We start from the raw sequence: 12,356 nt of genomic DNA on the forward strand, positions 1-12,356 counted from the left end.
ACAAACAAACAAACAGACTCCTAAGCGATTAAACTTCTCTGACTGCTCCTCTTGTGACATCCCAAACTTTATTTATCCTCTGAAATGCATTGTTTACTTCCTCTTCCCATCAGGCAACACAGCAAACCCCATTTGGCGCTCGGAGGAGTGAAGAACGTCTCTTTGAACCTGACCATCTCCAACGCCGGCGACGACGCCTACGACACCAACATCTACTTCAACTTCTCCAGAGAGGTTTTCTACATCAACTTCTGGCAGAAGGTCCGTCGCTCTTCAAGTATCTGCTGTTTATTTACCCGAGTGCACGTGTTTATTTCTGCTGAAAAGATGTGGATAAGGCACAGAGAATCTGATGACACAGAGTGCCAGATTTTACACGAGTGTCAGCCGAATGCCATTAGATTTCTGCTACATTTTCAACAAGATGGTTTATTTTAAAAGACTGATTATATGTCAGGCTTACAGTCTAAACAAGTGCGGCGTACAGAAACACAGACCTGCGAGGCGACAGTTCAGCCTAAAGCTTCGTCTGAGCCCTGCGGATGAAAGGATGCGGAGCAGCAGAGCCCCGCAGCAGCTGCCCCGTCTCATAGGTCGGCTCCTCGGGGGCCGGCCTGTCACACGCTCCTCTGTCTCATTCAAGGCAGACACGCCGTGTCAGCGGCATATGAGCTTCACGCACGAGAACAAATCAGAACGCAGATGCTTCGTGTTCCCACAAGCTTGACTTATGTACCGTTCAAAGCGCATTATTCACGTCAGAAAAAAATCCCTCACACCAGATTGAATACTGCCACGTTTAATCGGGCAAATGCAGGTATGTAAAGCGCGGATCACGACTTGCCTTCGTGGAGCTATCGATCAGGCCTTGCACTCCCTGACCCCCAAAAGAAAACGGTTTCAGCGTTCTGTCACTGTTAAAGATATATCTGCCCACTGCCATCCCACATTAAACCTGAGAGAATTTCCTCGACACTCATCACGCCTCATGCGGATGGATTTCACAGCAGCCTCCTCTGCCTCTGCTCACGTCTGTTCGCTCACTTGTTGCAAAGAGGACGGACAACCCTGATACGAGCCTGTTCAGGTTCACGGCAGCTTATCCACTCGCTCCGGGGGACAGCATCCATCACGGAGGCTTCTCCCCAACATAATGGACCTCATGTTTATCCTCCAGCTGGGTTTCTGCGCGTCTGTGATGGACGAGGGTCGGCTCTGTAAGGCGCACAACCTGCGACAGGATTTAACCCCCCCCAACAAAGTCAAAATTGAATTTAAATAGAATACACGCTGCAGGCAAATATTAGAAAAACAGTGTGTCAGTTTGAGTTTCATAGCAAATCTAATGAAGTAATTAAGTATCAGGTTACCAGCCGCCGCAGAGCCTCATTTTGAGCAGGAACCTGATAAGTCGGGGTGGCCTGCTGCTGCACAAAGGGAACAGGAAGTAAGCAGCATGAAGAGATGACAGAGAGGCCACCAAGCAGATTTACCACCAGATGCTCTTTGAGACATTTTCTAATTACTATTGGAGAAGTCTGAGGCGATGATGTGACCCCTTTTTGGTAAATTTAAGGTCAGCTCACAATCCTCCCCTGAGGCCTTGTTCCAGTGAGTGAAGCGTTCATTCGTACTCCCCTTCATATTTAGTGTGAGTGGGCTGAGTTATCTCTCTGTTGTTCTTGCAACACAAGCTGTCAGAAAGCTGTGGAGGTGAACTGGCTTCACTGCCTTTACTCCCATGGGACACGGAGGCTGGCTTCTGGGCTTTCTTTTTTTTTTTTTTTTTTTTTATCTCTGCTGGGTTTTTTTTCCTAAAAGACCAGAGATGTGGCAGATGTTTAGTGCCACTGTATTTCTTGCAGAGGTTTATACTTCTACAACAGTGTATCTGGACACCGTGGTTACTTTTTTAATTTTTTGATTTTTTAGTGTTTTGAATATGGTTCTCGTGCATCCTGAAGAAGATCTTGTAAGTTAAAAAGGTCAAGGTCCACACCAACAGAAGCTCCTCTCTCCCACAGAAAACGCTGCTCCTGAAATGCCTCAATAATTGTCCCACATTTGCATCATTTATGCCTAGTGACTAGTTTTGCATGTAAGAACCGCTGATCTGTTGTTAGCAGTGCTGGGTCAGGCATGTGTGAGCTGACCAATCAGAGCAGACTGGGTATTTGTGAGGGGGGCCTTAAAGAGACAGGAGCTCAAACGGAGTGTTTCAGACAGAGGGGGAATACAGAGCTGCAGCACTGGACAGTATGAGAAACCTGATGTGTTTTTGAGCATTAAAGGACATACACTTCTTCTCATAGTAACCCAAAATATAATTATGTACCTGAAAATTAGCTATTGTTATGTTAAATATATCTCCTTTAAGTTGGGGGCGACTGTGGCCTCTGTCATCAGTGTGTTTGTGGATGAATGTGGCAAGTGTCCTAAACTGCCTTGAATGGTGGGTAGACAAGAAAAGTGCTGGAATATTATTTTATTGTGGTCAAACTACTGGAATACTTCTTCCACCACTGATTTCTGGTGATTCAACAGTTGGACCAAAATGAGCATCATGGTAAAAAGCCCAGAAGTTGGGAATGCAACTGAGAAATGTGTGAAGTTGTGAATTTCAGTGGACTTTCAAATCTAAGAAAGCTCGAATCTTGGCTGTGAAGTGCAGCTTTGCACATACCATGTGAACCAAAAGTAGATCTTGTTCTTCATATCGTTTTTCTAAAGTATAAAGAAGGCAAAATGAAATTAAAGAAATGTACAAGCACCCCAGTGGTTTGAGTCACAAAGAGACATGTAGAACATGAAGAAAATGAGCCTCCCATGTGTCACCCACGCTGACGTACTCCTCCACCCGAGGCTTCATCTGATGCTAAACCAGTGCAAACAATCCCGGTGATGTTAAATGGGCCTGCCGTTTGTGAAAACCCCAGTTGGTATTTGTTTCTGACAGAGAAAGACAAGAGAACGAAAGTGAAGAAGTGCTGAACAAACAGACTTTTGTCACTCTTCTCCCCGTGGAGGCACCACTCTCCATATGTCTGAGTGCTCTGCTCTCTCTCAAGGGCTGCCAGGTGGATGATGGGTAAACAGGCTGACTTCCCCGATCCTGCCCAGCCCCGTGGGACAGGCGGTGTTTGCACAGCAGCACGGAGGAATACAGGAAATAGAGGAAATTCCATCAGTGCCAGTTGTGCTCGGGTCCCCACCTCCCCCCTCCTCACGGGACTCGCTGTAGCCTCCATGCAAAAGGGCAGCACTGCTTATTTGAGCTGACTTAATGAAGATGGAGGGCGCGGCCACACCCTGAACTCTGGGAATCTGCTGAACAAGGGAAACGGGAGTGTGGATGATGCTGTAGATGGATGTGCACCTTTAAATATGCCAGAGGAGACAACCTTTGCACCTCTCTTCTTTATCGCTTTTGGAAGCATGTCATAAACACAGGCCCAAACTGGACGGCCGCCCGTGCACGCAGACGCTTTGTATGACTTGCCTTAAGCCCCCAGCTGAATCTTCCAGCGGCGCTGGCCTGTCTCTCTATTGTTTTATGCATCTCTGCCCTCTTTCATGCTCCCAGCACACGAGCTCAGTCGAAAGCCTCGCAGTGAACTCTCGCTGAAAGAATTCTTACTCCTCGTCGGGTCAAGGCCCGAGTGTTTACACAGCGCAGCCGGTGAAGCTCCATACTGTTTAGACAAGCTTCCAAACACACAGCCTGGAGGCTGTCCAATCACCCACCCGCCAGGATGTGTGTGTGCCATCACCGCTTTGTACATTCTTCATTTAACCTAATTTAGAACTTCAGTGAGATGTGAGAACCTATTCTTTTCCATATTGACATCTGTTTCGAGCAAAACACTTCAATCTTACTGTATATGATGGCAGGTGTGTGTGTGTGTGTGTGTGTGTGTGTGTGTGTGTGTGGTTCCAGCCTTGCATGTGTAGCAGATTACCCTGTACACACAACATACAACTTATCAAAGCTGACTGTTCCCTGTCCCAGGCTGCATCTTGTCTGCTTCCTCCACGAGTGTCACCCACTCTGTCTCCAGTCTGTCTGTTTCTATCCCCTCCTCTTACACTCTGTCTATCTGTCTTTTTGCAGGAAGAGAAGGGTATTTCCTGTGGACTTGTTGATTTGGACTTCCTCAAATGCAGCGTGGGATTTCCCTTCATGAGAGCGCAGACGAAGGTAGCGCGAACGAACATGGAATTTATCGCCCGTCGACAAAACTGCATGCAAACCACTTTCAGAGTTGTCGTTCTCTCAGTGAAGAACAATGGTGTGAAGACAAACAGCAATTATACTCTATCATGGAAAACAGTGAATGACACACTGGTTTATTCTGTCTTTTCCTCCCCAGTATCATTTTGCGGTGATATTTGACACGAGTCAGCTCTCCGGGGAAAATGACACATTGCAGTTCTTAGTTCAAGCGAAAAGGTGAGCGTGATGAGTCTCACATTTTAGCGCCTGCCTATGAGTTGTTTTTTTTTAAAAGGATTCCTTTGAGTAAAAACACTTGTTTATCATTATTAAAGGTGCAACATGTTTGACAGAATTGACCATCCGTGGAAGCCGAAGCTAGTTGGTTAGCATGCTAACTTCAGTAGATAGCTGTGATAAAATACATGGATAACAAAACTTCAAAACTTTTATTTCTACAATGTTTTTAATTAAAAGTCTCACATATTGCACCTTTAATGTGTCTGAATGTATGCCCCAAGCAATATAGACATTTACCATGGGTGTTTATAGAATTTTAATCCTGAATTAAATCACAAAATTACTAAATACCTTTATTTCTCCTTGTTTGTTGTAGCGCCAATCCCGAGCACAAACTGTCTGACAACAGTCTGGATCTGTCCATCCCTCTGGTTCACGAGACAGACACGACTATTACTGGGTAAGAACAAGGCAAACACCCATTACAGTAGTCTTACTATTATATCAACTTAAAGATAAAATACATAAGATTTCTGCATAAAAAACAGCAAGAATTTAGTTTATAGTTTGTTGAGTTATGTACTTAAATTATGTTCAAACCCATGGAAATCTAAATTTCACTCTGACCTGGAAAGTCAGAGAATGAAAAGGAAACTGGTGAATGAAACTCAGCTTCTGTTGACATTTCTGCCTGTGTTGCGTAGATATATTTTCAGCAATGGTCGTTGCTTAACAATAAAGACACTGGCTCCCACGATCACAATTGTTTTGAGTGCCAGACACCTAGTGGCAGAAATTACATGCACTGCTTTTAAAGCCGTCTGAGTTGATTTGCTTCAAATGGAGACCTTAGCTGCTCATCTGTTGGCTCTCATAAGGCGGGGGAGTGCTTTTGTCAGTATGGAGCATGTCAACTTGAAAAGCCTTATCTCTGAGCGCTTTATCATAGCTCTGCTTCACAGAGAAGGGAAAGAGATGTAAAACAGCCCCAATCCGCCAGAACCCTGACATCTGATAAGGCTGCCGTGCTGTGTGTCTTAAATGTGAGGGGAGGCTTCAGAGCAAAACTGGGCACATCTGACTCATACCTGAAAAAAAAACAAACTCTGCTGTCCAGCTAATAACATGACTGAAGCCAGACACTTTGATGAAGCTCTTTAAGTTTACGTGTGCATGCATTTAAATAAATCAGTGTCTCCTTGCTGCAGTGTGGTTACCCCGAGCTCCTTCGTGTACGGAAACTCCATCGACGCCTCGCGCTTCGTCCAGTTGGAGGACATGGAGTGCAACTTTCAGCCTCTCAATCTCACGTTCCAGGTACCGCCTGCTCAAATCATACAGGATTTTCAGTGTTTTTATATTTCTCTATATATTCACTTCTCTTTTCCTTTGTCTCCGTCTCCCTCTGTCTCTCTCTGATGTGGTTCCAGGCCATAAATAAGGGGCCCAGCAGGCTGCCTGGCTCCACTGTGGACATCAGGATACCCAACCGGTTGGCTGGCAGCGGAGCTGACATGTTCCACATCATTGAAACACAGGTGGATGCCAACAGCAGTCAATCTACATTGTTTATCCAGCCCAGACCGTTATTTATTAGTTTACTCACCTGCAGGCAGCCACATTTTGAGCTAATTCATCCAACCTACACTTCTCCGCCTTGCTTCTCTTCCTCAGAGGACACATTTGTATACAGACAGCTGCTAATCCGCAGGCTTTTTGTCATGGCATGGGCAATTTGCTTAGTGTGAGGCACCAGTGGGCCAGTGAAAATCGAGGCCAAAGTGTTGATGTTGCTACTGAAGCTCACCAGCCATTTTGTTTCACAACATTTTGCATTTAGATAAAGAAATACAATCCTCCCACTGGGTGTAGATGTTTTCTTAACCCTTGCATTGCTCCTTTCATATAGATTGTGGGGGGGCTCAAGCCTTTAATTGTATTTACTGTGAATGGGCAGACGGGGTGGACTGTATCCCACCCTCCTTGAGCCCATCTGGAATCACTTTCAGGGGTCAGACAGCTTGCACGGAACAGGAATGGGACACCTGCGGAGCTGGCTACTGCTCCGTACCATCCCCAGCCTGGAACCACACATCATAAACGCTGTTCACACTGCGTCTGGCCTGTGGCACAGCGGACAGTTGCGCACTTATATTTTACAGCCAGATATTCTTACGTTTTATTTCTTCAGACGTGACATACAAGTTCTTGACCGTTGCTCCACACGTTTCTCCCTTTTTCTGCACAGAAATCCCTTTAAGCTTTATTTACTGTAGAATAATAACGGTAAAGTTAAGGTTTAAGCCAGTGCGGCCTATGAATCCTTGCACCAGCGCACGACATGAGAAAGTGTGGCCATAAAAGCGCAGACATGCTGGGTGGCAACAGAGCAGACAATGAGGAAGGCCAGAGGAGATTTCCACCTCCAGAGCTTTGGGTCGGTCCGAGCTGGAGAGGGGAAAGGGGAAGTGTTCCCTGGGGAGTGGGCAGTAAACCAGACACCTCTAAATCACTCCATATGGGAAATGTGTGTGGGAGGGGTACCAGCTTCTTGTTTGGGAGAGCTTCCTGTTAGCCCTGGAGACTCATAACAATGGCGGGATTGGGCCAGTTCAGGTGACAAAAGTGCTTATGTCTACATTTTTGCTGTCAACCCCAAATCCAAATTTATCTTTGTGACATAAACCTGCCAACACCGTCCCGCACGTCCTATTTTAACTCAACAATGTAACATTTGTGTTTTTATCTCTAGTAACTGCACATTATTTTACCTGAAAATATCTCAAAGTTTATCTTCCCCGCCGTTCTGTTTCAGGTGGCCGACGGCCGAGGGAACTGCACCCCTCACAGGAACCCGACACCGTGCACCATCCCTCAGGACAGGGAGAGCATCTTCCACTCCATATTTGCCTTCTTCACCAAATCAGGACGCAAAGTCTTGGTAAATAAGCAGCCCTCAACTTGCACTTTAACCTTTCAGAGGTCGCTGACAGTTAGCCCCCTGTGAGGATTCCTTATTTTTGTTAGTCGGTGCAACATCTGTTTATCACACTTCTCTCTCCCACACACTTTCCCCTGCTCTTTCCTAACTTTCCATTTCATCTTCCCTCTTATTTATTGTTTATTTCCAAATAAAGGACTGTGACCGGCCTGGAAGAGCGTGCATGACAATCTCCTGCAGTCTGGGTCCACAGTTAACAGAAGAAGCTCTGAGCATAGATATAAAACTCCTACTCAACACTGAAATTCTTAAAAGGGTAAGACACAAGTCGCGACCTTGATAGATTCGGTTGCTGGTTATCGTGACCCTGATATTAACGGGCATCCGCCGTCTTTCAACCCACAGGACAGTTCCTCTGTCATCCAGTTTGTGACGCGGGGCAACGTGCAAGTAAATGACAGGACGCTGGAGGTGCCAAATGGCCTGCCAGAGGACATTTCTGTGAGTACATCATGAACTGTTGCACCGTGAACTAACAGATCGCACCCAGCTGAATTCCGGGGTACTGTTGAAACACGGCGGTGAAAGCTTTCACAGAGGAGGGTCTTCACAAATTGTATAAGTACAGTAAAAATTACACTCACTAAACTGCACTAGGTGAGACAAAGGCCAGTTTGAATAAATAAGCTGCTTTTTGAAGGCGTCAGCAGAGGGTTAGGGTTTTTCCACACTGTCAGAGTAGAGCATGTAGCTGCTGAAGACGTAAACTTACCCTTTAAACCTTGAGTTAAAGCTAGATAAGACTTGAATCCAGGCTTTTCCGGTTTATGGATGGGGTTCTCACCACATAGAAGTGCTGGCCAAAAGTCTATTAATAAGCATATACATTTTTATGTTTAGATGCACAGTCCATCATGATGTGGTGAGGCAGTCCTTGAGCGGCTGATGTGAGCTCAGGAAACAGCTGGGGACTGCGGGTATACTGTACTTCGGCTGGATTTCGGGGTCCTCAGCTGTGCTGAAGGACAGACCCTCCCCCCGCTGTTGTTCGCTGAGTGATTGAATGCTCCACCAGATCGGACCTGATGATTATATTGAGCCGCCAGCAGGCTCCCAGTTGGATCTCTCAAGTGATTAGGGTGCTGACCGGGCTGCGGCCCTGCTGACCCTGAGCTTCAGACGTGTTCGGAAAATTCAGACCTGCCATGAATCTGTCCATACCATGCTGCTCTTTCAGCACTCAGCGAGTGTGCTCATTCCAGCCATCATTCCCCCCGTAGGTTTCAGTAAACACAGTTACCTTCTCCCCCAGGATGCCTGCTTGCTAGTGTAAAACGTATAATTCGTGGTCCCTGCTCGTATTGCTCACAGCGAGCACAGCTCACTTCATCCCTTGTGGTATGTAAACAATAACTATAGGAATCTGTTGTGAGTACGCACGTTACATATTTCGCATCTCAGAGCTGAGTTGAATGAACATCTAATTCAATCACACATTCCTTGAATTAACCAATTGCACAAGCTAAATGGGGAAAGTCAGAGTCAGAGAGCAGCGACCAGCCGAGCTTTCATCTTTTCTGCACACGCAAGCACCATGGCATGCATAACAACGGTTAGATTCCAGAGCTCGGAGTAAAGGAGGAGGTGTTAATGTGGGAAACTATTCAACAGAGAGATTAATCTTCACTTGTCCACTTGGTTGTGTCTTGGCTCACAGTTGGCGTCTCATGCCACATAATACGTTTGAATCCTATGCAGTGCTGCACATTGGACAATGGCGTTCCACAGTCGACTGTGACATTGTTCCGCCGTTGTTTGCAGCAGGAATGCATGACATTTGGAAGTTACACATTTATTTCTAGTTACTTGCCTTTGTTTAAGACCTTTAGCAAATAAACCCATCTATTTTATGATCCTAGAATGTGTTGTTTTCCATTTAAGGCCTGGATGCTGAAGTGGGCCGAGCCGCAGTGCTGAGTAATGCAATACTTCACTCCAGTCAAACTACTGTGAATTCAGTGCAAACCAATTAAAGCCATCAAAGAAGTTTTGTTTGAAATGGCTCGTGTACAGACGTATCAAATAGCTTCAGTGTTTCAAACCAGAACACAAATAAAATGGATGGTAATTCTTACAAAATCAAATGAAAGTCAAAGCACTGGTGCTAGAAAGTGCTTTAAAATAATGGTGTTTGCTTAATTACAATAAATGCAGCGTCTCTTGCCGGATGCTGTCCTCTGTTATATTTGAGTGTTACAGTGTGCTTTGGGTTAAGTGAAATGAATTTGCTGTCAGGAACAGATTATCCAGTAGGTCAGTGTTCACCCGTGTCATGGGAAACGGCATAAATAGCTCTTATTTATTGTGGAACCGGGCTATTTTTTAAGAGTTGCCGAGCCTCCTGGAGCGGACGAGATAACTCTCGGAAATTAGTCTCATTCTGGGCTTCATGGAATCAGTGTAAAGGAATGAGGCTTCAAATTGAAAAAGGGAGTATGTTATAAATTATTTTGAATTGCACTGACCTCAGAAGATGGATGCTTGTTGGCATTAAACGCATTGACGTGTACCAGCGATGGTCGAGTTTATGACTAGTTTGACGTTGTTCATACAGTACCAGTGATAAAAACATATATTATCTTACACAGTTGGAGGCACTGATGAAGAGTTCTCTTGCCATGCTACCATCTTGTTGAGGCTGTAATCAGGCACAGTGGTGCTTTGAAAATGTGCTGTTCATTTCCCACTGTATCATGTAAATATGTATATACGCCTATTCTATTCTGTTTCTTCCCTTTTTAATTGTATTGTTTGTTTTTGCTGTTGGTTTTTGTTCTGTAATAATCTGCCACTGCTGGGACAAACACATTTCCCTGTCTGCAGGACATTAAAGGATTTCTGATTTCTGATTCTGATTTGAGCTCAAGCTAACATTAGCATGATAACATGGTCACAATGACTGCACTATGGAAGCATATTGCTCCCATGCCTGAAAAACACAAGTGGTTCAGGTCCAAGTTTATTGCTATAAGAGGATGTTTTTCACAGTATAACAAGATACTTTCATATAATTTCACTGTACAAACTTATTCCATTATAACAAGATAGCAAATACTACAATGTCAGGAAAATGCTGCATTATAAAGAAATCATAAAAGCAAATGTCATAAGAAGATACTGTTTCTCTTTCTGCTTCCATACTGGACAAACTCAAATTCAGAGCATTCATCCTCTCACACCACAGCTGTCTGTGCAAAATGTCGTGGCAGCCCATCTAATAGTTTTCGAGATATTTCAGTCTGGAACAAAGTGATGGACTGACTGACAGACTGACATTGCTGCTTGCGTCACTAAAACCGTTTCTTATTACAACTACGTTTTACTGACTGCACAACAAAGTTGTTTACTGTCTGTGCTGCTGGTTGTGTGCTGCATGTGTGGCAGAGGTCACTGTAACCCTGTCCTGTCCCGGGCCTGCTCAAAACTCAGGCTAAAGAGTTTAGACTTTCACCTCGAGTGAAACGTGATCGCGTTTACCATAAAACTAATTTTGAATCAAGATTGATTTTGACTGGTTTTGTGTTGTTATGCTTTGTGTAAATATAAATCCCATTAGTGTCCAGTTTCATGCTGTTTTTAGCTTAACGTGCAGCGCCTCTTGTGCTCTAACAACAACTGAAATCAGATGTGCCTCGGGATGTTCTTGTTGCACTACATTGCATCACCAGAAACACATGACTTAATGAGTAATTTTGTGTGTCCCTGCCTGTGTCTGACGTGATTTTTTTTGTGTGTGTGTGTTTCAGCTGGTGTTCGAGGCTCTCCACAGTCAGGAGCCGAGGGGTTACGTAGTCGGCTGGATCATTGCCATCAGTCTGCTGGTGGGAATCCTCATCTTTTTGCTGTTAGCTGTGCTACTCTGGAAGGTAAACACACGAATGCAAGATTGTGATCTTACAAAACTGTATTGTGCTGAAGCTTCCACAGTAAACAAGAGGGAGTTGTCACAAGCTTGTGTGTCTGACTCTGGTTAGACGACGGCACAGTATCCAGTTGTAGAGAGACAGCTGGAGGCAGGGGAGGAGGTGGGGGTGTGAGCTCGCTGTGGGCCTTAAACAACCATGAAAAGGACAAATCACAGACTGGACAATAATTCACACCATACCGCTCACATGAAAGAGGAATCTAAAAGGGAAACGGCAATTACACTGATGTCCAGAGGCCCTGTTAGCACAGAACTCCTTTTCTTTTTCTCTGCTTCATTTACCACCGGGAATACCACAACTAAACCTTGGAATGTTGGTCCTGGGATACATTTCCCCCCCCGACCCCGATCCCCAGGTCCTCGGATCATGCCAAAATAAACCCCACTTACAAGAGCAGCACATGTCCTCTATTGCTCTCTGCAGGAAATGCCTGAGGAGAGTACAGGTCTGTATCAATAAACTTTCCGAGTCAAACGGTGATAAATGAATGGAGTCGTAGTGAGAGGGGCATCACGGCTTTGTTTAGATACACACCGAGAATCCGCCGCTCCCCCCCGATCCTCTCGTATCGACTTTACATTACACTTGGTAAATGCATGTTGTGGGTCAGTCAAATGTAAATCAGGGGACAATATTAGATTCCTAAAGAAACAACACATTTCTGCAGGGGAACTGCTTGAATGGTTTCTACCCATGTTGGTGGTTTTTCCTATTAACTTCAGATTGCATATGTTTTGCATTACGGATGCCCAGTTTTTTTAAAGCATACCGTGCCATGATGTTTTAAATTGATTTCCCACAGGCCAGACATCCATTGTCGTCCAGTTGTTTCACACTGCGTGAGGAGTTTCACAGCAGATATTTGTAACCTAAACATACAGTATGTAATCCATCGCAGGGAACCTAAAGTCTGAGTTGTTATTAAGATTATGTTATTTTTGTAATAATGTGGCTGAAAGAAAAATGTTTTATATAA

General features: G+C 44.8%; 1 protein-coding gene across 1 annotated transcript in view; it reads left to right on the top strand.

Moving 5' to 3' along the window:
* The window catches only part of itga9 (integrin, alpha 9), a 54,344-nt gene that overhangs the window by 38,398 nt on the left and 3,590 nt on the right, over positions 1-12,356 (top strand). Inside the window, exons 18-27 of the mRNA XM_037124858.1 lie at positions 114-261; positions 4,112-4,198; positions 4,371-4,450; positions 4,830-4,913; positions 5,662-5,770; positions 5,884-5,991; positions 7,269-7,394; positions 7,591-7,710; positions 7,800-7,895; positions 11,201-11,320. Coding sequence (XP_036980753.1) covers positions 114-261; positions 4,112-4,198; positions 4,371-4,450; positions 4,830-4,913; positions 5,662-5,770; positions 5,884-5,991; positions 7,269-7,394; positions 7,591-7,710; positions 7,800-7,895; positions 11,201-11,320 — 1,078 coding nt within the window. The remainder of the gene's footprint in view (positions 1-113; positions 262-4,111; positions 4,199-4,370; positions 4,451-4,829; positions 4,914-5,661; positions 5,771-5,883; positions 5,992-7,268; positions 7,395-7,590; positions 7,711-7,799; positions 7,896-11,200; positions 11,321-12,356) is intronic.

The sequence above is a fragment of the Acanthopagrus latus genome, chromosome 15, assembly GCF_904848185.1.
Source record: "Acanthopagrus latus isolate v.2019 chromosome 15, fAcaLat1.1, whole genome shotgun sequence".
In the NCBI taxonomy this organism is placed as follows: domain Eukaryota; kingdom Metazoa; phylum Chordata; class Actinopteri; order Spariformes; family Sparidae; genus Acanthopagrus; species Acanthopagrus latus.